Below are 26,802 nucleotides of genomic sequence, written 5' to 3'. Positions count from 1 at the left end.
AGCCCCGCCCTTCAGCCTCGCAGGGGGTCAGCCCCGTCATTTGTACAATTTTGAATCCCAACCCGAAAGAGATTCTAACAATCAAATATGAGTGATATCCATTGCTTAGTTTCAGAGAAGAAGTCGTTTATATCAATTTAGCCAAATTGACCCCTTTTGGCCCCGCCCCGCCCTGCCCCTCAGCCCTCGGGGGGGGGGGTCAGCCCCACCATTTGTACAATTTTGAATCTCCACCCCATAACAATGCTACCAGTCAAATTTTGTTGAATTCCAATCAGGGTTTATGAAAAAGAAGCCAATTGTTGACGGACTGCCGAGTGCCAGATGCTGCGGTATGGCATATAAGCTCACCTTGGTCCTTTGGACCAGGTGAGCTAATAAATGTAGGAGATCTCCAGACAACAAAAAGCTAGTTCACGCCAGACGGATAGATGGATGGACGACACCATACCATAATACTCCCATCAAATTAAACAGGCCTATAAAAATTATCTAATTATAAAATTCTGAGTCTGAATGTACAATTTCATGCTATGAAAATTTTAAGAGTGTGATTTTACAATCATTCAGGTCAAAAAATATAATTATTCATACAAATTTACTATGATGAGTCACTAGATTTTTTAGATTTAACAGGAAATGGATCTAATAAAAAAGTCAAATTTACAATAATAAATCTTAATTTCATAATAACTCGTTTCTTCTCCTTAATTCACCATATATCAGCACCTGCAGCAATTTCTTTTATGATAAATTTAATAAAAACATTGAAATATATTAATTCATAAATTATCGAGAAAAAGATGAATGAAAATTTATATAAAATTTTACAAATGCTCCTTGCTACACTGAATCCTTTGAATGTTTTTTCTGGTATATCAAATTTCATCTCCTGTCTTGCTGAATAGCAGCTTTATGGGATATATTTGAAATACTTCTTTGTAAATATAAATCAAAATTTAATTTGCATTGTAAAATATTTTAGTCTGTTTTATGATGCTTTAAGATGTATACAGAATTAATAAGCATTATTTAGCTTGTAGACTTTCAATCTGTAAAAAAAATTGAGAAACTTGTCTTGCAATCGCTATAGACAGCTTTTGCAAATGTATGCACTCATGATGAACACAGTTAATGGTTTCATCAGAATATCGTTTCTCTGCTGTCGGATTGTCAAGTTTATGTGGAAATATCGACAGTAACTTCGATGATTGTCTGGTTTATACAGGTCTACGGTTTACAGAGGTTATAGTTTAAGTACTGGCTTATTTAATATGATTTATTTTTTCATTTTAACACTAACAAGACCTTCAGATAGATTTTTTATGTTAATCAAATGCTGTAATGTACTTTTACATTGATAATATATATGTAAAACATCTACACGACTGTACTACAAAGTATACGAACAATAGGCATTGTATAAATACAGAGTCCCTGGGCTTAACAAGTTATCAGAGATCTCCGACAGTCCAGTGACACTATCCGGTCGGTTTGAATCGTCACAATGTATCGTTACCATGTATCGACAATACTGACAGCGACATTATAATCGTATGACCTTGTGGGTGACCTTGGGAATAATCTGATGTGTTTTGTATGGGGTGCTATCAAATATCTGCTGTACCTGTCACAGCCAGCAACAGCCATCCTGTTGAGTAGACCGACGATTATTTCTTCTTTAATTCAAGTTTTCATAATCGCCATTTAAGGTCAACGATGGCTAATTGATGTTATATTAGAGCCTACGACAAACAAGGAACACGATAGTCTTGAGATATGAACGGAATCCATTTCAAAGGGAAAAACAGGTATACATAGAGATAAGTTTGAGCAATCTACTTTTTGTCTGTAGGTTGTACAAGTCATAAAACTTTTAACAAACTGTGAAACACAACTAAGTCCACAAAAAAAACATACCCCGACAATGTAATGATATATATCTAAAAACTTATACTAATTTAGAAATTGTTTCTTTTTTCTGAAAAATGAGACAAAATCGGTAACTTAATCTTGCTACAGTTCATATCATGTGGATGATAAAAAATCAGATAAGTAATAAAATCTCGTCTTTACAGATTTTTAAAAAAAGTTGAAATGAGGAAAATGAAATAAATAACAATGGTAACATCATGTTTTTGTAAGCTCTGTTAAACAAATGAATGGAATGAAATAGCTAAACCATATTTATGTACCAACTTCCTGTCTGGTGAAGGGGATTAAGGAGCAGGCAAGGGTCGACAGATGACATAAGATATATATCTTATATATGATATTATGGGGACGAAATCTAACACTTGAATACAGAAGGCCATCCATTTCACCTCAAAATGCCATCAGAAAAATAACGAGTTTACATATAAATATCATTGGGGTAATTGTATCTTTATACCTATAGCTCTCATATCGTCTCCAAAATACCAGTATACGCAATATCATACATTTCATCATAAAATATTTACAAACACAACATATACTGGCTTAGTGAGGACGGCCACTGCGCTGTAAAAAAAGCATCTTTGTGATAGCATTGTGTTTAAATTTCTGCATCAGCATTTTACTAGTGTAAACCTGGTCAAAATTCTGTTAACAGATTATATTCTGAACACAACCAAAATTTATAAATAATGCTTTCTTTCAATCCCATTATAAATAAAGACCTTCACCCGTTTTGAAAGTCGCATGCAGGTTCAAAATGTCAGAAGAACAAATACCTACCACACAATTATATAAAGGTTTTGGGCTTTAAGAAAGAATTAGTTTTACTCTTACATTTTCACAACTAGAGGGTAGTGACGGAATTGGTTGATGTTTTTCTAAATATAGTAATAGCGACCTTGACCTTGACCTTGGGCCCTAAAACATTATCTCATCTGAAGTGTTACTGTATTTCAACTTTGAATAGATATTTTTGAAATCCCCAAAAGAAATGAAGTTGTTGCCATAGTGATGACAATGATCTGAAATGAGGATGGAAAGAGGGGAGGGGCAGACATATACATATGTACATGCTCTCCACCACACTCCTTCCTACCCCATAAAGCATGAAACGGTGGAAAATAAGCATGGTCATGATAGATATAATGAATAATATCAGCTATAAATATTGTACATGTAGGACATATTAAAGGGAATTTGGCAACAAGCTGAATAAAGTCTATAAATAGATTAAATCATGATCTATTATATATAAATAATTATATAAGTGAAAAGTTCAATCTATTTATACCTGCAATACCACTATCTAAACTAATTGATGAATGTAAAGAAATGATTCTCTTAATTTTCATGGCAATATAAAGAGGTATATAATTTAACATTTCATGGCAGTATATGGAGGTATATAGTTTAACCTTTCATGGCAGTATATGGAGGTATATAGTTTAATGGCAGTATATGGAGGTATATAGTTTAATGGCAGTATATGGAGGTGTATAGTTTAACCTTTCATGGCAGTATATGGAGGTATATAGTTTAACCTTTCATGGCAGTATATGGAGGTATATAGTTTAACCTTTCATGGCAGTATATGGAGGTATATAGTTTAACCTTTCATGGCAGTATATGGAGGTATATAGTTTAACCTTTCATGGCAGTATATGGAGGTATATAGTTTAATGGCAGTATATGGAGGTATATAGTTTAATGGCAGTATATGGAGGTGTATAATTTAACATTTCATGGCAGTATATGGAGGTGTATAGTTTAACCTTTCATGGCAGTATATGGAGGTATATAGTTTAATGGCAGTATATGGAGGTATATAGTTTAATGGCAGTATATGGAGGTGTATAATTTAACATTTCATGGCAGTATATGGAGGTGTATAGTTTAACCTTTCATGGCAGTATATGGAGGTATATAGTTTAATGGCAGTATATGGAGGTGTATAGTTTAATGGCAGTATATGGAGGTGTATAATTTAACATTTCATGGCAGTATATGGAGGTGTATAGTTTAACCTTTCATGGCAGTATATGGAGGTATATAGTTTAATGGCAGTATATGGAGGTATATAGTTTAATGGCAGTATATGGAGGTGTATAATTTAACATTTCATGGCAGTATATGGAGGTGTATAGTTTAACATTTCATGGCAGTATATGGAGGTGTATAGTTTAACCTTTCATGGCAGTATATGGAGGCATATAGTTTAACGTTTCATGGCAGTATATAGAGGTATATAGTTTAACATTTCATGACAGTATATGGAGGTATATAGTTTAACATTTCATGACAGTATATGGAGGTATATAGTTTAACATTTCATGGCAGTATATGGAGGTATATAGTTTAACATTTCTTGGCAGTATATGGAGGTATATAGTTTAACATTTCATGGCAGTATATGGAGATATATAGTTTAACATTTCATGGCAGTATATGGAGGTATATAGTTTAACATTTCTTGGCAGTATATGGAGGTATATAGTTTAACATTTCATGGCAGTATATGGAGATATATAGTTTAACATTTCATGGCAGTATATGGAGGTATATAATTTAACCTTTCATGGCAGTATATGGAGGTATATAGTTTAACATTTCATGGCAGTATATGGAGGTATATAGTTTAATATTTCATGGCAGTATATGGAGGTATATAGTTTAATGGCAGTATATGGAGGTATATAGTTTAATGGCAGTATATGGAGGTATATAGTTTAATGGCAGTATATGGAGGTGTATAGTTTAATGGCAGTATATGGAGGTGTATAATTTAACATTTCATGGCAGTATATGGAGGTATATAGTTTAACATTTCATGGCAGTATATGGAGGTATATAGTTTAATATTTCATGGCAGTATATGGAGGTATATAGTTTAACATTTCATGGCAGTATATGGAGGTATATAGTTTAATGGCAGTATATGGAGGTATATAGTTTAACATTTCATGGCAGTATATGGAGTTATATAGTTTAACCTTTCATGGCAGTATATGGAGGTATACAGTTTAACATTTCATGGCAGTAAATGGAGATATACAGTTTAACATTTCATGGCAGTATATTGAGATATACAGTTTAACATTTCATGGCAGTAAATGAAGGTGGAAAGTAAAAGTCTTCACCTGCAGGCTGTACAGCAGATATCATTATCTACCTTTATTCACTCAAAAAGTAATTACTCAATTCAACAAGATAATTTGAAATCTGTTTTGGATGTTAGATATCATAAAAATGAAATAATCTCAAGTTTGGTTTGGCCTCAGCATGATAAATAAATTTGAAGTTGAAACAATTCATTACTTGTCCAACAGCCAGTTACAGACATAAAACTAAACGGTGAACATGGGACCTCCATATTATGTTCCATAAAACATGTACATCTTCATCAAACTACCAACACTCCAAAAATAAATCATGCAAGTGTTATGCAATTAAAAAAATACTATAATTTATAAAGCAGGACCGTAACCAGAGTTTGAACCCCAAACCATATATACCATTATGTATAGGTATCATGCATGCTTACCGTGATGCCAAAAAATCACTGAAATCAGATAGCTATATCATAAAAATCAATAGCATCGGCCTGATGAATCTATTGAATAGGTTTCAGTACCTTAGTGTGTTACTATGGTAACCTTTATTATACAACTGAGATGTTTAATTTTTTTTCACTAATCTCTCCAATTTCAAATTTGAGACCGAGCTTCTCTTTCAAGATGATTTATTTCAATCCCTATACTAGGTCGGCCAAAAGTGAACAGACCAAACTTTGTGTATAGTGGTTGTAAGTTTTTGTCCAAGAATTATGTACTTATGTATTTTAAGTTAAAAATATCTACTTTATACTGATTTGTAAACAAAAAGTATATGCACAAATCCTGTCAAAAACCTTCTACTAACAGCAACCAAAGTTTTTGACAAAAAATTTGAATGTATATACACATTCTGTTAGAGCTGGCCACCTGCCCCTAAGTTTTCTAATACAAGATTATCTCCCCCTAGTTTGAAAATCAGGGCATACCCGTGACACCAAAATTATAAAGCTCAATTTGAGTGATAATTTAAATATTCCAGAAATAAAAGCCAGGCTAACATTCTGTGTACAAATTTATATACTAGCTGCTTCTAAATATCAGTTAGGATTCAACCTCCAGTCTTGATTAGTCAAAAAATTACTGTGGTATACTCTTCTCTGCGTTCTGCATCTGAATGACATGAACAAAATATAATCTAATTATACTACTTAATGCTGATTGTGTGTAAACCAGGCAAGACGCTCACTTGAGTTTCTAGCAGCATTGTAAAACCTCCTGACCTTCAGCATCATCAGAGTGCTTTGTAGTTAAGGATCCGTATCACCAAGGCTCTTGAAAACCAAAGTGACCATGCACCATAAGTGAGATGTGAATTAAAAGTGGTGGTATTTGTTTGGATAGTTTTGTGTACATGTTTTAAATCATGGTCTCAAGAATTAAGTGACATTAATTCAAGAAAAAGAAAAAGTAAATGGATATTGTTTAACAGCTTAATGAAATAAATCATCTGTTTAATCGGAAATGCTTTGCAGAGGGAATCATCAGAGGAAATCCACAAATTATTGCAGAAACCTGTCCATATTATCTTCAAAGGTCAGGGAAAGTTTATATGAAATCAAAGCCATTTTTTTCTACAAGTATTGCCACTACAGATAGATAGATGTTGGATAGGATTTTAACCTGGCCGACCTACATACAACAGGAATGACCTTTTGTGACCTCTCAGTAGAATTAATAACTCTCAGGTGTCGGGGAAATTAGTGAAGTTTTCATAGATATAAATCTAGGTGAAATGAGAACCAAGCTGATGTGTAATATACCACAGCTACAGAGCACCGATTCCCCTCACCCGGTTAAGCTAGAATATTTTTAGCAAAATGACCCGGAAAAAATATATACATTATATATATCTCTGAAAGCAGAGTACGTATTGCCTTAAAAAATCTCATAAAATTTCAAATTTGCCACATTTATCAAAATGTAAGTATTTTCAAACTTTATGCGATAAACAATGAACATCTTTTCATTAGCTAAAACCTTTCTAATCTGACCCTTATGTGATCTGACATACTCCTTAATTCAACATTGATGCACTTACTTGATATTTCTCCAATGAGAAATCCTATGTACAAACTGTGTCTTACTGGGTGTAAGAATTACAGCTGTAGGTTAATTTGACCAGAATACGGAGTACCACAGACTGCCAGGAGTGTCCATACTTGATATAGATAATCCATTTGGATTGAGGATAATGTTGAAAGCAAATTTTAACAGTTTATTCTTATATGCTTTTAGGATAAATTTGAAAGCATGTTGAAAGCAAATTTTAACAGTTTATTCTTATATGCTTTTAGGATAAATTTGAAAGCAAATTTTTACACTTTATTCTTCTAATTTCTTTTTGAAGATAAGGATATCGATATAACCTGCACTTTCAAATACCTTTGTTCTTTGTGATAATATTGTACTTTTTAAAGAATAATTTTTGTACTTCATAAAATTTTTTGCACTCTGTAATACTTTTGTACTTGAACTGTGATAATTTTGTACTTTTTTGATAATTTTATACTCTTTTGGTAATTTTATATTTTGTAATATTTTTATACTATATGATAATTTTGTACTTTTATAATTTTGTACTTTATAATACTTATTTACTCTGTGATAATTTTGTATTTTGTAATATTTTTATACTATATGATAATTTTGTACTTTATAATACTTTTGTACTTGTTAATTTATGGGCTTATTTTTTTGGTGGGGGGGGTTGTTGTTTCTACTTACCCCTTGAAACCACTGCTAGTGTCACGTTGGTAGTTTTTGTACTTGCTTGGGTGGTACCCTCTCATCCTCGCTAGGTGCTTTTTACGGTAGGATTGGTAGTAAGGATTGAAGTAGTAGTAGCTCTGGCCACACGACACCTCCTCCTCCCATAGCAGGATAGTCAGGACAAACACCACCAGGTGTAAAACTCTCATCCTGTAATTATATCATACAGGTGTAAAACTCTTATCCTGTAATTATATCATACAGGTGTAAAACTCTTATCCTGTAATTATATCATACAGGTGTAAAACTCTTATCCTGTGATTATATCATACAGGTGTAAAACTCTCAACCTGTAATTATATCATACAGGTGTAAAACTCTTATCCTGTAATTATATCATACAGGTGTAAAACTCTCATCCTGTAATTATATCATACAGGTGTAAAAGCTCATCCTGTAATTATATCATACAGGTGTAAAACTCTTATCCTGTGATTATATCATACAGGTGTAAAACTCTTATCCTGTGATTATATCTTACAGGTGTAAAACTCTTATCCTGTGATTATATCATACAGGTGTAAAACTCTCAACCTGTAATTATATCATACAGGTGTAAAACTCTTATCCTGTAATTATATCATACAGGTGTAAAACCCTCATCCTGTAATTATATCATACAGGTGTAAAACTCTCATCCTGTAATTATATCATACAGGTGTATAACCTCATCCTGTAATTATATCATACAGGTGTAAAACTCTCAACCTATAATTATATCATACAGGTGTAAAACTCTCAACCTATAATTATATCATACAGGTGTAAAACTCTCAACATGTAATAATATCATACAGGTATAAAACTCTCAACCTGTAATTATATCATACAGGTGTAAAACTCTCAACCTGTAATTATATCATACAGGTGTAAAACTCTCAACCTGTAATTATATCATACAGGTGTAAAACCCTCATCCTGTAATAATATCATACAAGTGTAAAACTCTGATCCTGTAATTATATCATACAGGTGTAAAACTCTCATCCTGTAATTATATCATACAGGTGTAAAACCCTAATCCTGTAATTATATCATACAGGTGTAAAACTCTCATCCTGTAATAATATCATACAGGTGTAAAACTCTCATCCTGTAATTAATATCATACAGGTAAATCATACAGGTGTAACATTCTCATCCTCTAATTAGTCATACATGTACAGGTAAGTCAGGTGTTTTATTTTTAGATAGGTGCAAACTTTAAAAAAAAAAAACTGAATGTGTCCGATTCTAAATGTTTCTCCCTGACAAAGTTCATACCTTTGAATTAATTTTCGGCTGGTTTAAAGATAAAACACCCATTAAACTTACCTGCAGTTCTGACAGAACATTGACATAAATCACAGAATTCTCAAAGTCACTCTATACGTCTGAAATGCTACGTCCATGTACTGAATAGATAAATCACTCCCCTCCCCCCTTTAAAGCCATACAACTCAAAATGCCAAAATTGCAGTTTGTAGACAATTCACAGCAATTAAATGATATGGCATTTGAAAAGCCATCAAACTGGAGAAAATTTCTCCACCTTAATTTTTAAATGCTAAAATATACATAACTGTCACAACAAAATGTTGGGTGTGCTATCACTAATATTGTCAACAATCTGCTGCTACAGCTTATTTCATACCCTACATCTGATATTGTATAATAAATATATGTATCACGCAGCCTCTAATGTAACACCAACTGCCGATTAACTTCCTAATGTGGTGATACCGATTCACATAGCTAGTTAGACTAGAGGAAAATCTGCAAGAAGATAAATAATTCAACTCAATACTACATTGGATACAAGCAAAATTATGACTCTATAGACAAAACAGGCTTTAAATTTTGCACATGGTCAAAGTCTCTCAGAATTTTATCCTTTCAATGGTTGGCTTTTTATGATACGACCTCTACCTTTAATTATACGACCTCTTCCTCTAGAGATATGACCTCTACTTTTAATGATATGACCTCTACCTTGATACGACCTTTACCTTTAATGATATGACCTCTACCTTTAATGATATGACCTCTACCTTACTGATAAGACCTCTACCTTTAATGATATGACCTCTACCTTTAATGATATGACCTCTACCTTACTGATAAGACCTCTACCTTTAATGATACGACATCATCCTCTAGAGATACGAAACCTACTTTTAATGATATGACCTCTATCTTTAATGATTTGACCTCTATCTTTAATGATACGACCTCTATCTTTAATGATTTGACCTCTATCTTTAATGATATGACCTCTATCTTTGGTCTTTAAGTTCTAGGAGGTCCCTGAAGCTTTGTTTTGCACCATCACCAAGTGAAGCTCCATTCATAATTTAGATTTTAAAACAAGATTCTACAGTACAACAATGACAAAAACAAGAGGCCCATGGGGCCTGTATCGCTCACCTGGTTGGATTTGACCAAATGTCAAAATAATGTTCATGTTCAATTTATTCATACACATACTCTCTAAGAGACTGAAAGACCCTATGGATTATTTTTACAACCTAATTGTGTTTGAAGAAACTAAGTCCCTTAGGCTGGGGAAAGACCCTTGGGCCTCTTAGACTCTGCCCCTCAGGTCCCTGGGTGTTCAGAGTAAAATTTATACAAACTCTGTTCCCCTCCCCCCAAGGATGTTCCTGACAAAATATGGTTCTAATTCATTCATAACTTTATGACTTGTAGCAATTTAAAGACTAATCTCTATTCCCCTATTTGGCCCCGCCCCTCAGGCCCCTGGGGGTTCAGAGTAAAAATTTATACAAACTCTGTTCCCCCTTCTCCCAAGGATGTTCCTGTTCAAATTCATCCATAACTTTATGACTAGTAGCGATTCAAATGATTAACCCTATTTCCTCTATTTGGCCCCGCCCCTCAGGCACCTGGGGATTCAGAGTAAAAATTTATTCAAAACTCTGTTCCCCCTTCTCCCAATGATGTTCCTGACCAAATTTGGTTCAAATTCATTCATAACTTTATGACTAGTAGCGATTTAAAGGATTAACCCTATTTCCCCTATTTGGCCCCGCCCCTCAGGCCCCTGAGGGTTCAGAGTAAAAATTTATACAAACTCGGTTCCCCTTCCCCCAAGGATGTTCCTGACCAAATCTAATTAAAATCCATGAAAAATTTTATGACCAGTAGCGATTTAAAGACTAATCTCTATTTCCCATATTTGGCTCCGCCCCTCAGGCCCCTGGGGGTTCAGAGTAAAAATGTACACAAACTCTGTTCCCCTTCTCCCAAGGATGTTCCTGACGAAATTTGGTTCTAATTCATTCATAACTTTATGACTAGCAGTGATTTAAAAGATTAACCCTATTTCCCCTATTTGGGAGTTCAGAGTAAAAATTAATACAAACTCTGTTCACCTTCCCCCAAGGATGTTCCTGACCAAATCTAGTTAAAATCCATTAAAAACTTTATGATTAGTAGCGATTTAAAAACTAATATCTATTTCCCCTATTTGGCTCCGCCCCTCAGGCCCCTGGGGGTTCAGAGTAAAAATGTATACAAACTCTGTTCCCCTTCTCCCAAGAATGTTACTGACCAAATTTGGTTCAAATTCATTTATAACTTTATGACTAGTAGCGATTTAAAGGATTAACCTTATTTCCCCTATTGGGCCAAACCCCTAAGACCCACCGTTCATACAAAATTGGTTCCCCTTCACCCAAGGATGTTTCAGACCAAATATGGATCAAATCCCTTTATTCCTACAGAAGAAGAAGGATTTCAAAGAATTTGCTATATTTCCCCTATTGGGCCCCGCCCCTCAGGCCCCTGGGAGGCCAGACCCACCGTTTATACAAAATTGGTTCCCCTTCACACAAGGATGCTTCAGACCAAACATGAATCAAATCCCTTCATTTCTACAGAAGAAGAAGGATTTTGAAGAATTTGCTATATTTCCCCTATTGGGCCCTGCCCCTAAGGCCCCTGGGGGGCCAGACCCACCGTTTATACAAAATTGGTTCCCCTTCACCCAAGGATGCTTCAGACCAAATATGAATCAAATCCCTTCATTTCTACAGAAGAAGAAGGATTTTAAAGAATTTGCTATATTTCCCCTATTGGGCCCCGCCCCTAAGACCCCTGGGGGGCCAGACCCACCGTTTATACAAAATTGGTTCCCCTTCTCCCAAGGATGCTTCAGACCAAATATGAATCAAATCCCTTCATTTCTACAGAAGAAGAAGGATTTTAAAGAATTTGCTATATTTCCCCTATTGGGCCCCGCCCCTAAGGCCCCTGGGGGGCCAGACCCACCGTTTATACAAAATTGGTTCCCCTTCACCCAAGGATGCTTCAGACCAAATTTGGTCAAAATCCACTGAGTAGTTTAGGACTAGTAGCGATTTAAAGGAAAAGTTGACGGACGGACGACGGACGACGGACGGACGACGGACGCTGTGCCATGCCATAAGCTCACCGGCCCTTCGGGCCAGGTGAGCTAAAAATGTGGTGTAATGTAAATCACTATGACCATGACCTTTGACCTCCAATACATAATAATTCTTCCTAAAATCCAAATAAATGATTCTTGTAAACAAACTTCGGCGAAATAATTTATTTATTACAGAACTTAATGCATTGAGGAATGGATAGAAGTATTAAAACGCTGGACAGGAAAGAAAGAAAAAATTTAATATGATTCATAAATCATATGGAAGGTTCAGAATTCAGGATTTTCGTTTTTCTTACGATTAATTGCTCATATTACATTGGGACCCGATTCCACGCTTGATGCCATACCTGCAACTGAATTGAGTCTGTTTAATAGATAACCGTAATAAACCATCACATCTCAGACCATCCAGTTTATCAGAGATTCCTCTCCTCTACGGGTAATGAAGCATCCTGATTGTATTTAAATTCTTCTATGTTTTGTCAGCTTTTAAAATCTACTGCAATATACTTCAAGGATTTTATAGAAAAAAAGACACATCTTTATTAAAATTCAGGACAGTTCCCATTAAAGATTTCTTAAGATTTATTAAAATTCAAGACTACAACCAGAAATTTTACTTTTAAAAACAAATATATGAAAGTAGAAAAGATGATTTTTTTTTTAAATGTACGTATATATTACGTAAATAAATGTGCAAGTTTCAAAATATGAATAAACAATGAATAAAGCTATCAAAACTTGGGTTAGTGAATATTACACTGTTATTTTCTATATGCAGGTAAAGGGTAACTTGTTCATATTGATTTCAGTATGCATGGGCTCACTTATTAAATTAATCAAATCGGATATCTCCTTCATCTGACACCGTCCGTAATAACCTGTACAAAAAATGTCTGAAGAAAGAGGATTCTATCTTGAATTACATCTCTTACCCTGTGGTCCCAGGCCTCAAATCTGACACTTAACCAGATTTCTGTCCAATCGGTGATAACCTTATGACCAAGAGTTACAGAACATGTTCCTCATATTACAAAATTTGAAAAAAGAAACTACATATTTCAAAAAAGGCCTTTTGAGTATAATCAGAAAGTATAAGTCAAACATGAAAATCATGACAAGTTATGGTACTGCTTCATATCTCTGAGTAACTCAGATTACGGGCTCATCAATAGTCACCACTGTAATTCAATTGTTAATCCTTGATATGTGCATTTTGGGAGTGGGACGACTGGTTTGCCTCTTTTCAGTATAATGTGACCAGATGGTGTGTCCTGCTGGGTGTCTTGGGTAGCACTATAAATCAGCAAAAGTTCTAGACAATCACAAAATTTAACACGAACATACCGCATCCTCCTAAAACACACATATGCACTCACCACATGCATGCATGCATGTCACATGCATGGGATGCCGTCCTTAAATGACCTTAGCTGTTAAACAATAACAAGAGGCCCAGGGGCCTTAACGGTCATCTGACTCTAAATTAAAACCCTTATATTATTGTAGTATGTATTCTCTCTAGCAAGTATATAGTGGCACTGTTGGCCATGGTGGCCATCCTGGATTTCTGACCGACCCAATAAATAACAACACTTGGTCTGGACCATCTAAGGTTAATATCTGGTAAGTTAGAGCTGAATCCCACCGGTGGAATTTGAGAAGAAGGTTGAAATAGGTGTTGTTCAGGAAAACCATGATTGTGCAATCATGTTACAAAATGGCCGCCATTGCTGCCATGTCAAAGTTTTTACGAGGCCGAAAAAATAACAACACTTCGTTGGCCCTCCTTCCTTAACACCCTCACCAATTTCCAGCTCAATGGCACCAGTGGAACTGGAGAAGAAGTTTATAATGTGTTTTTCAAGATGGCTGCCATGGTGTGGATTTCTGATCGACCCGATAAATAACAACACTTGGTAAGGACCATCTCAGGATCATTTCTGGAAAGTTAGAGCTGAATCCCACAGGTGGAATTTGAGAAGAAGTTTGAAATAGGTGTTGTTCAGGAAAACCATGATTGCGCAATCATGTTACAAATGGCCGCCATTGCTGCCATGTCAAAGTTTTTACGAGGCCAAAAAAAATAACAACACTATGTTGGCTCGCCTTCCTCGACATCCTCACCCATTTCCAGCTCAATGGCACCAATGGAACTGGAGAAGAAGTTTTAAATGTGTTTTTCAAGATGGCGGACATGGCGGCCATCTTGGATTTCAGACCAATCCAAAAAAAACAACACTTGGTCGGACTCATCTCAGGAACATTTCAGGCAAGTTTCAGCCAAACAGTACTGGTGGAACTTGAGAAGAAGTTTAAAATGTGTTTTTAAAGATGGTGGTTATGGTGGCCATCTTGGATTTCGGACCGACTCGAAAAATAACAACACTTGGTCGGGATCATATCAGGATCATTTCAGGCAAGTTTCAGCCCAATAGCACTGGTGGAACTTGAGAAGAAATTTAAAATGTGTTTTTCAAAATGGCCGCTATGGCGGCCATCTTGGATTTCGGACCAACCCGAAAAATAACAACACTTGGTGGGGATCATCTCAGGATCATTTCTGGCAAGTTTCAGCCCAACAGCACTGGTGGAACTTGAGAAGAAGTTTAAAATGTGTTTTTCAAGATGGCGGCTATGGCGGCCATCTTGGATTTCGGACCGACCCGAAAAATAACAACACTTGGTCGGGATCATATCAGGATCATTTCTGGCAAGTTTCAGCCCAACAGCACTGGTGGAACTTGAGAAGAAGTTTAAAATATGTTTTCAAAATGGCGGTTATGGCAGCCATCTTGGATTTCGGACCGACCCGAAAAATAACAACACTTGGTCAGGACCATCTCAGGATCATTTCTGGCAAGTTTCAGCTTAATCCCACTGGTGGAACTTGAGAAGAAGATTGAAATGTGAAAAGTTTACGGACGGCGGACGGCGCACGGCGCACGGCGGACGACGACGGACGAAGCACGATGGCTATAGGTCATCCTGACCCTTCGGGTCAGATGACCTAAAAAACCAAACCAAACTTTTGAAAAGGATATGTGATATTATACAAAACACAAAATTAAAGAGAAAAAATATTTTTCATTTTGATATATTGTACAATACACAAAATTAAAGAGAAAAAATATTTTTCATTGGAAATAAAACACTTTTGAATATCAAATCAAATTTATGCACAAAATATTGCTTTTAAAGAAGTCAGATATCAAATAAAATACAACCTTTTACTATAAAAGAACAGAAAACAGGTCAGAGAAATTAACCTACATCTACAACAGTTGTTCATCTATCATCTGCCAAGGTACGATAATCCATGGCCTCCTGGCTAGCTGGCAATAGAACCATCGCATGATACAAAATTTAGATTTTATATAATATTGTATTGTTATACTTAGAATCTTGTAATAAGCCGAAGGGCAAATGCCTTATCTCTGAACTTAAGTAGTGAGTGGGGTTATAACAGGACTTGAAACAGCAGGAATTTGTATTCTACTACATAAAAACTACAATTTCCAGCCATTGGATTATTACTAAAGATTTAAGAGAGATGGCCTAGGTCGTGTTTAAGGAAAACATGATATTAAACAGATGGTCTTGGTTGTTATAGAAAAACATGATATTAATAGAGATGGCCTAGGTTGTCATAGGAAAACATGATATTAAGAGAAATGGCCTAGGTTAATTGTGTTATAGGAAAACATGATATTAAGAGAAATGGCCTAGGTTAATTGTGTCAAAGGAAAACATGATATTAAGAGAAATGGCCTAGGTTAATTATGTTATAGGAAAACATGATATTAAGAGAAATGGCCTAGGTTAATTATGTTATAGGAAAACATGATATTAAGAGAAATGGCCTAGGTTAATTGTGTTAAAGGAAAACATGATATTAAGAGAGATGGCCTAGGTTAATTGTATTGTAGGAAAACATTATATTAAATGGCTTAGGTTAATTGTGTCATAGGAAAACATGATATTAAGAGAAATGGCCTAGGTTGTTATAGGAAAACATGATATTAAGAGAGATGACCTAAGTTAATTGTGTTAAAGGAAAACATGATATTAAGAGAGATGACCTAGGTTAATTATGTTATAGGAAAACATGATATTAAGAGAAATGGCCTAGGTTGTTATAGGAAAACATGATATTAAGAGAAATGGCCTAGGTTGTTATAGGAAAACATGATATTAAGAGAAATGGCCTAGGTTAATTGTGTTAAAGGAAAACATGATATTAAGAGAGATGGCCTAGGTTAATTATGTTATAGGAAAACATGATATTAAGAGAAATGGCCTAGGTTGTTATAGGAAAACATGATATTAAGAGAAATGGCCTAAGTTAATTGTGTCATAGGAAAACATGATATTAAGAGAAATGGCCTAGGTTTTCATAGGAAAACATGATATTAAGAGAAATGGGCTAGGTTAATTGTGTTAAAGGAAAACATGATATAAAGAGAAATGACCTAGGTTGTGTTATAGGAAAACATGATATTAAGAGAGATTGTCAGTAAATTGTGTTATAGGAAAACATAATATTGAGAGAAATGGGCTTGGTTGTGTTATAGGAAGACATGATAATAAGAGAAATGTCCTAAGTTGCATTAAGCAATCTGATACTAAAAAAATCTAGTGTATTTGAATAACAGTGATAATCTGATGAAGATTAATAGAATTCCCTTATCTGATGAAGATTGATAGAATTCCCTTATCTGATGAAGATTGATAGAATTCCCTAATCTAATGAAGATTTGTAGAATTCCCTAATCTGATGGAGATTTATAGAATTCCCGTAAGATATTTTGTATTCTGATAAAAGTGCTTTGAATTAGTGTATCTCGACATTTTAGTAACCCTGTTCTTTATGCATCACAAACAATCCATCTGCTAGCAGACAGGTTGGTCCAGGTTTAGTGGAGACGGCAGCCATTCATTGACTGTTTCTATACCTAGATATAACATTTTTTTTCTTGATTAAACTTTTAGCTTACTTAATAATGCTTATCACAAAAGTAGGTTTTTTACACCGCAACAGTATCAAGGAGTTTATTATTGAAGATAACATCCGACATGCTGCATAGCTGTACAATTTAGATTCCTCTACTGGTAAAAAAATCTGTAAGCACATTTTTATGCATCATTTGGGAAAGCTTTTTTGAAGTTAACCGGTTAATCATGGTGTTCAAACAGTTTTTTTTAGGATATCAAGTCCTCCATCGTATTAAAACAATATACAGATTAAACAAGAGTACAGATTATCCATAAAAGCAGACTTATATGCTCAATTTTGCTGATCAAACAATTTAAAAATCTGTCTATACACTTTTACAGTAGTAGAGCTATATATCTTTCTGTGGCTTCACTATTAACTTCGCCAGATTTCCTGTACATTTTTTATTTTATTCAAAAGTAAGTAAATCAGGTAGAAAATATTTTTCAAGTCCACAGCAATAATATCTTACCTAAATCTGATAGTCAACATCACTTGAACATATTATCTATTCATACAAAGGTCATTTGTCATTATCAAGGTCACAGCATTCATTAACTATTCAAACAAAGATCATTATCAAGGTCACAACATTTACTATCTATTCAAACAAAGGTCACTATCAAGGTCACAACATTCACTATCTATTCAAACAAAGGTCACTATCAAGGTCACAACATTCACTATCTATTCAAACAAAGGTCATTATCAAGGTCACAACATTTACTATCTATTCAAACAAAGGTCACTATCAAGGTCACAACATTTACTATCTATTCAAACAAAGGTCACTATCAAGGTCACAACATTCACTATCTATTCAAACAAAGATCATTATCAAGGTCACAACATTTACTATCTATTCAAACAAAGGTCATTATCAAGGTCACAACATTTACTATCTATTCAAACAAAGGTCACTATCAAGGTCACAACATTCACTATCTATTCAAACAAAGGTCATTATCAAGGTCACAACATTCACTAACTATTCAAACAAAGGTCATAATCAAGGTTAAAACATTCACTACCTTTTTTGAAACAGAGGTCATTATCAAGGTCATAACACTAACTAGATATCTAAATAAGATTCATTTTCCGAGATTTTTTGGGTTTTTTTCTTTGGACAAATTTACAATGCAGAAAGGAAAACCACTGATACTGGTATTGTAGAATCCTGACACACTCCTGGACCACACAACGCATTGTGAGGCCGTAAACAAGTATTCAGTGTCAGATGAGTAAAAAAGAATGCTTACTTTATTGTTATTTTATTATTTTCAGTACTTATTTATCAATTTTTTTTTTTTCCAAATCGAAATTGATGTAACATTTCTGAAAATTCTTTCAACTTCATAAAAGACCCACTTTGTACATCAATGGGGCTGTAATGTAAAACTTGTTCGGTTTTGGACTCTTTTCTGGACAAATCATGAGATTTGTTTACATCCAAAAGCTCGTGTAAGATCCTAATGTCGTATAATATCAGTAATTAAGCTGTTTTGATTGCAACAGTATCTCTATTAGGTCTACAAAGTCTACATAACTAACTCGTAACTCTAAATAAAAACACAAGTTACCTGTCATGTCAAAAAGTCATCTGTCACTAACGACCCTCACACCTGTCCACTTGTTACACCTGATACAGTGAGAGGCAACCTAACCCAAGTAAAGTACAATAAAACAACTTGTGTCCTTTTGATTCAAATCATGTCAGCATCATGCCTCAATTGCTAAACAGCTAAGATTAATGTATCAGTTTACTGTAGGATAATAGTTTTGCTCATCCCCGAAATGCCACCGGACTAACACCCACTGAATGTCTATACCTGCAAGGAGAACGAAACGGAGACAATTTTCTATACTTCTCTTTTGTTATAAGAAAAAAATACAACATCTTTTTATCACAATGGAATCCTTTGTCCTCAGAATACTTCTTTAAGAATAGTTACTCTACTGCCAGAAACAATTATCGGTAGAATATTTTCACAACGGCCATAAATCACATTGTGAAGGTTTAACAGTGGAGGAAGGTCTAAAAACTTAAAAAATTTAAGCACAAAAAATGGAATATCTTTAGACTCAGATTCTTCTGAAACAACAATATTAAACAAAGGAGACAGAAACAATTATCATAAACAATAAACATATCGGTTATAAATAACATCGTGGGTTTTTAAAGAAGAGGAATAGAAAGCTTCTGCAAGTAGAGTATGTGAAACAGAATATTTATTTAATCATTATGGAGTGATTGTAAGTGCATGTACAGTTCTGACAATTAGCATCAAAACCTGCTTCTTCCAGACTATTCCATATGACTTCATCTAGCAAAATATCTGCAAATTATCTTGTAATGCAGTGAGCATGTGTATTGCCTTTAACTTAAATTGGAAAGCAGTTTGATGCTTCAGAGCAACTAAAGCATTCAATGTCAATCTGGACAAGATCATCTCTAGAAGCATTTTCCAGTCCATGACTACAGTCTGTACTCGGAATCTGTGGATGTTGTCCATGACTACAGTCTGTACTTGGAATCTGTGGATGTTGTCCATGACAACAATCTGTACCACCTTCTGTACCAGGGAATCTGTGGATGTTGTCCATGACTACAGTCTGTACTGGGGAATCTGTGGATGTTGTCCATGACTACAGTCTGTACTTGGAATCTGTGGATGTTGTCCATGACAACAATCTGTACCACCTTCTGTACCAGGGAATCTGTGGATGTTGTCCATGACTACAGTCTGTACTGGGGAATCTGTGGATGTTGTCCATGACTACAGTCTGTACTGGGGAATCTGTGGATGTTGTCCATGACTACAGTCTGTACTGGGGAATCTGTGGATGTTGTCCATGACAACAATCTGTACCACCTTCTGTACCAGGGAATCTGTGGATGTTGTCCATGACTACAGTCTGTACTGGGGAATCTGTGGATGTTGTCCATGACTACAGTCTGTACTGGGGAATCTGTGGATGTTGTCCATGACTACAGTCTGTACTGGGGAATCTGTGGATGTTGTCCATGACTACAGTCTGTACCAGGGAATCTGTGGATGTTGTCCATGACTACAGTCTGTACCAGGGAATCTGTGGATGTTGTCCATGACTACAGTCTGTACCACTTCCTGTACCGGGGAATCTGTGGATGTTGTCCATGACTACAGTCTGTACTGGGGAATCTGTGGATGTTGTCCATGACTACAGTCTGTACCGGGGAATCTGTGGATGTTGTCCATGACTACAGTCTGTACTGGGGAATCTGTGAATGTTGTCCATGACTACAGTCTGTACTGGGGAATCTGTGGATGTTGTCCATGACTACAGTCTGTACCTGGGGAATCTGTGGATGTTGTCCATGACTACAGTCTGTACCACCTTCTGTACTGGGGAATCTGTTGATGTTGTCCATGACTACAGTCTGTACCAGGGAATCTGTGGATGTTGTCCATGGCTACAGTCTGTATCAGGGAATCTGTGGATGTTGTCCATGACTACAGTCTGTACCACCTTCTGTACCAGGGAATCTGTGGATGTTGTCCATGACTACAGTCTGTACTGGGGAATCTGTGGATGTTGTCCATGACTACAGTCTGTACCACCTTCTGTACCGGGGAATCTGTAGATGTTGTCCATGACTACAGTCTGTACTGGGGAATCTGTGGATGTTGTCCATGACTACAGTCTGTACCACCTTCTGTACTGGGGAATCTGTGGATGTTGTCCATGACTACAGTCTGTACCGGGGAATCTATGGATGTTGTCCATGACTACAGTCTGTACCAGAGAATCTGTGGATGTTGTCCATGACTACAGTCTGTATCAGGGAATCTGTGGATGTTGTCCATGACTACAGTCTGTACTGGGGAATCTATGGATGTTGTCCATGACTACAGTCTGTACTGGGGAATCTGTGGATGTTGTCCATGACTACAGTCTGTACCACCTTCTGTACTGGGGAATCTGTGGATGTTGTCCATGACTACAGTCTGTACTGGGGAATCTGTGGATGTTGTCCATTCCAGCTCATGTAATTAGTAAAAGTAAAATCATGTCTTTAACAGGTGTGATAGATATTGAGAGACAAGAATACTCCAGACTCGTTAGTGAAGTGATAAAGCAGAAAGCATTTTATGAATTATTCAACGTGATACCTGTATGAAAATTATTTGCACTAATGTAGTCTTTGTGCTGAAGATTTTATAAACTGATGTAATGAGAATCCTTCTGGCTTGTTTAAACTGCAATGTTGTGGGTCATTCCATGACAACAAGCAGGTCTCGGCAAATAAAAGTGGCTGTCTAGAAAACCGGAGCCTTTCATACTTGATTGACATTCAAGTCCTGCCATCTTGTCAAGGCAGTTGAGTGTTTATTCAGTTGCAAGCTTTGCATTTTCTGTTGATTTCTTCATCAGCGGTTCATCTCAAGTGTGTTTTAAGAAAAATTTGTCTTGCTCTGGCAAGTTAATATCCTGAAAGCTCAATTTCTTTATTATTTTCGAGAAGACAATTTTGAATTGAAATTTATTTCCAAAAAAATAATATATAATATCTATAGCAGCAAACAGCTCCAGTGTTGATTGGCTACTGACAGACAGGTAAAATAAGCCAGTTTTAACAGCTTATATCTCGGGGCAGAGATGACAGTTTTAGATGCAGTTTTTGATAACATCTAATGTTAGCGTGAACACATTCACAGTTAAAATATAAAAAAATCTTTCAGAGTACACATTAAGGATGAACATACTTCTGAAATGATCTACCTTTGTTACAAAAGAGTTCTACAGGTATAGTGAAGAACGGCTTTAATTCATTAGTTATTCTATATATTATAAACCACAGTTTATATGCCATGAAGACATGAAAATGAAAGTTAAGGGTGACCATAACTTGGAAATTATCTGTCCTTCTTACAGAAGAGTTCGACAGTAAGGTAAAACATTAAATTGCCTAAAATCATTAGTTCTAATGTTAACATACATATCTTAGCAGTAATCTATTTTAGCACTTTTTTTGCGCTGGAAGGATTTATGACCATCCCAAATTTAGTTTATCTACATTGGTTTCTATGGCAATCATGGTTTGTGTACAAATTCATCATTCCACTAACCTGTTTTAATTCAATTTTGAAATAAAAATTTGAGTGTGTAAAAGTATGTTCACGGTATACATGTAACTTTAACTTATATATATATCATGAAGACATGAAAGTAACCCACAATTGAAAGTGAAACAGAACTAGAAGGTAAATTTAATTTTCATTTACAATAATAAAAGATACATTTATTGATTGGATATTACAGACTTTGAACCTGAGACAACAGACAGACTGGCGGACAGATTAACACAACAGAACGACTTTGGTATTGAACTACATCTTGTAGTTATTGTTCACGGCCACTTGAATACACACAATCAGAAACTGTGTAAAGTACCATTAGTTACAATGACTGTGTGGCTCAAAGGTGTAACCTGGTGTCGACATGACCAGAAATTAAATCTGCCAGAAAATGACTCAAACATTAAAACGACAAAGAATATGACCTCGACTCTGACCTCTGCTGATTTTATCGCTGCGACAATCTGAGATTATCACAAGGAGATCTATATTTAATCAATCATTGCTCCTTTAGGGATTGGGAGTGATTTCCGACACCTACAAAAACCTTAAAAAAATCAGGTATGTCAAGACCTGGTTCAGAGGAACTCAGATAGACTTGTAAAAGGGTGTAATCAGCAGTGATAACCAAAAGAAACCAGTGATTACAACGTATACCATCTGTCTCACTGATATGGAATTTATATCAAAGCTATTTAACGCAGCCCAATTAGCAAAACAGACCTAAAAAGTTTTTTTTCTCTTGGTGCAATTAACCTTGAGGAAACCCTGGAACATTCCGCAGAAAAATTTCAACAATCCGTATAATGGTTCTGTTTTGTTGCTGAAAAATCTTTAAAACAACAAACAAACAAACAATTAAAAATTCAACTGTATATTACTCATTTATATCAAAGCCTTCTGATCACAATCTCTCTAGACACGCAAGATCTTAGCACCTTTCAATACAAATCGAGAGTTAGATAAAGTAAAGCCAAAAAATTGATCAAACATGGATATAAACCTCAAAATCAGGGCAAGAAAAAGCTATTAGGTCCCAAGATCCAGGGCCAGTAGATTCGGTCTGTGGACAAGTAAATAAAATATTGATGTCTACATGCCTGATTGGCAACTGCATGAAAACTTCTCTGCTAAGGGTACTAACCTAATATATGCAACAAGTTTTGTGAAGATGAGTAGAACGGTTTTGAAGTTACAGCCCGGAAAGCCCTCGGACGGACAGACGGAGCCCAATTTGATATCCCCCGCAAATGCATTTTGTGTGGTATAATATTAAATCTGCTAAGGGTACTAACCTAATATATGCAACAAGTTTTGTGAAGATGAGTAGAAAGGTTTTGAAGTTACAACCTGGAAAAGCCCTCAGCCGGACAGAGGGAGCCCAATTTGATATCCCCCGCAAATGCATTTTGTGTGGTATAATATTAAATCTGCTAAGGGTACTAACCTAATATATGCAACAAGTTTTGTGAAGATGAGTAGCTATAGAACGGTTTTGAAGTTACAGCCCGGAAAGCCCTCGGACGGACAGAGGGAGCCCAATTTAATATCCCCCACAAATTCCTTTTTTTGTGGTATAATAAATAAACAAACAAATATTACTGTATAATTGTCCTTAACATCACAGTAAATGACCTTCACCTGTGATACTTATCACCCAAGAGTGCATCCCACTTTGATTCAATTAAATTTTAAAATTTCACATTTGTTATAATAGATATCAATGTAAAATAAATTTTCCTCAGATTTCAACTCCAGATAATATTGTACATGTGTAGATATTCAGAGCATGATGCAATTCAAACCTGAATTAGTCTCAACGTGTCTTACACAGTCACAGTAAAAAATATGTCTCGAAACATTTCAAATGATCAGGTGACCTTCAGTAAGCCAATAAACTACCTTCATCTTTCTGGTTTACGAATTAGGTGAGAAGCGAGAAAGAAAAGGATTTTTCACTGTAGGACGATATCTGATTATAATCTCTGCTTTGGCATATTTACGATGACGATATCCAATGTACAAATTTAGTATAATATGGAGATAGGGGATTTTGTGTGTGGGGTACAGACACTATCTGACCAACGAAGCTACCATGTAAACAAATCACCAGGTTTTACATTTTTCTCATCAATCATTGTCTTTTATATTTTCATCAACAATTTCCATGAAAATTCAAACATTTCAAAACATGAATTTTAAAAAATTTTCAAGGACAGCGAAATATTATTTAAATTTCATTGAAATTACTTGCATCAAAATCTTGATGGTCAGATTTGAGACCTTAAGTGAGCCTGCCAAAGTGGTTTCAACTCAGCCACAGGTAACAATTTTGATATGTAAATAATGTGTATATGTATCTAAAAATACAAGAAGATCTGAGGGGGCCCCCCTACAATCTTCTTGCATCTTTAGAGGGCTTAGCTATTTAGCTAGGATAATTCAATATCTTATTTACATAATGAATGTCCGTATCTCATAGAAATGTCTTTTTACCGAACCTGTCCGTGATAGAACTTGTGGTGCAGCGCATCAACACGATTATGTAACTGCACCTCCATTGGATGCTAGTATAATGATGCTATCATCACCGATTGTCAAGGAGAATTATAGTGAAATAATCCATTTAACATATATACAAATGTATACAGTTTTCTCACCTCTATTCTCCACAATTTTTATTACCAAGTTGTGCAGAATTTTGTTTGCAAATTACGTCTTAAAAAAAAGGTTACATAGCATTTCTATTTTCATATTATATTCAAGAGTCAGGGTATTTTTTGGGTTATGTAAAGCAGTCTTCAGACCTAAAGTAACAAACATGCTGGGTATTGCTAATGCAATGTGTGTCCCCTACCAGCCCCTGCTAAAAATAGTAACAGTGACCTTGACCCAAAAAACCTGAAACTCTTAACTTGATCTGTAGCTACTCATACTGAAGTTTTAAAGCAACAAGCACGCAGGGTATTGCTAAAGCAATACAAGTCCACTACCAGCCCTTGCTAAAAATAGCAACTAGCATGACCTTGACCTTGACCCAAAAACCCTGAAACTCGAACTTGATCTGTAGCTACTCATACTGAAGTTACATATCAACTTTCACCAACATACCTTGAAGGATGGCAGAGAAAAGTGTGGAAAACTGAGTGGACAGATGGACGGACGGACAGATGGGAAGGAAACCTATAGTCTCCTTGGTTTCACAGGTAGGGGACTAATATATAGCTTTCTGAAATTATTTTTATCCAGGAATTCAAGTCAGCTGTGAATAAAATTCCACCATTTAAGCATGAGAATTTAAATGTATCAGATTTCATAAAAATGAAATTTCAAACACTAATATTTGTATGGTTAAATATCTAGAATCTATAACAAGAGATCCCAGATAGATCTTGGCGTCCACCATCCAATGATCTTTATTGGGTCTATGTAAGATGGGCCAGGGTTTTGAAGGTGGAGGAAAGCTGGAGTACCCGGAGAAAAACCACTGGCCTACGGTCAGTACCTGGCAACTGCCCCTTGTAGGATTCAAACTCGCAACCCAGAAGTGGAGGGCTAGGGATAAAGTGTCGGGACACCTTAACCACTCGGTAACCGCCTAACCGACTAATACTATGGAACATATACATGTACAAATGTATATATATCAAGTTTGAGAAGTATGTTTCCAGTATTTCTCAAGAAATGTGACAAACAGAGGACTAGACTGGCTTTATTTCTAGAACAATATTATTATAAATAAAATTGAACTTTACAAATTTGGTATCCAAGTTTCCAACTAAGGGGGAATAATCTAGTAGTTGTATGTAGTTGGGAAATTCGTTACGAAAACTTTGGGCTGGTGGCTAGTCTCAAGGTGGATAGGCGAAGGGCAATTTGTATCCTTAGTAGAGATTTTACTTACATGTACAAAACAATTATAAATCAGAAATTTTAAGCCAACTACCATCAGACGGTCAGGGCTCTACAAATTGCCCTGACCGTCTGATGGTAGTTGGCTTAAAATTTCTGATTTATAATTGTTTTGTACATGTAAGTAAAATCTCTACTAAGGGTCTTAGTTGTGATGTCATTCAATATAACATAACTGTCAACTTCATGATATATTTAGTCTGATTGTCATCTTGAAATTAATTCAATCAATATTTTATCAATATTTTTTTCAATATATATATTGGTCAGGTTGCTATCATGAAATTAATTCAATCAATATTTTTCCGATATATATATACAGTACCTCATCATGAAAGATTCCAGAAGAGAATGTGTCGATGAATTTATGATCTTGTACTTACTTTGTAATCAATAGGTATTACCTAATTGTCTGACAATAAATCTGACAATGTAAGCCTCTCCTTGTCTAAGCCAGTTCAGTAAAACCAACAAATGCTTTAACGTTGTCTTGTAATAAGCCCGCCCCTTGACCTTGAGTCAGAGGTTAAATTTTGGCCTCCA

At 35.4% G+C, this 26,802-nt stretch overlaps 1 protein-coding gene across 5 annotated transcripts in view; it reads right to left on the bottom strand.

Moving 5' to 3' along the window:
• LOC117329741 (periostin-like) overlaps positions 1-26,802 on the bottom strand; it is a 68,725-nt gene that overhangs the window by 20,560 nt on the left and 21,363 nt on the right. For 4 of the 5 annotated variants that reach the window (XR_004533257.1, XM_033887845.1, XM_033887847.1 and 1 more), the window contains 2 exons: positions 7,776-7,970; positions 5,480-5,497 (listed from right to left, as the gene is read on the bottom strand). Coding sequence is in view for 4 of the 5 variants with exons in the window: in XM_033887845.1 (XP_033743736.1) it covers positions 5,480-5,497; positions 7,776-7,969 (212 nt within the window). In the remaining variant the exon portion in view is untranslated. The remainder of the gene's footprint in view (positions 1-5,479; positions 5,498-7,775; positions 7,971-26,802) is intronic. The other variant, XM_033887848.1, reaches the window with a different exon arrangement.

This window comes from Pecten maximus, chromosome 6 (genome assembly GCF_902652985.1).
Source record: "Pecten maximus chromosome 6, xPecMax1.1, whole genome shotgun sequence".
Classification (NCBI taxonomy): Eukaryota; Metazoa; Mollusca; class Bivalvia; order Pectinida; family Pectinidae; genus Pecten; species Pecten maximus.
This window is presented reverse-complemented; position numbering and strand designations above follow the sequence as displayed.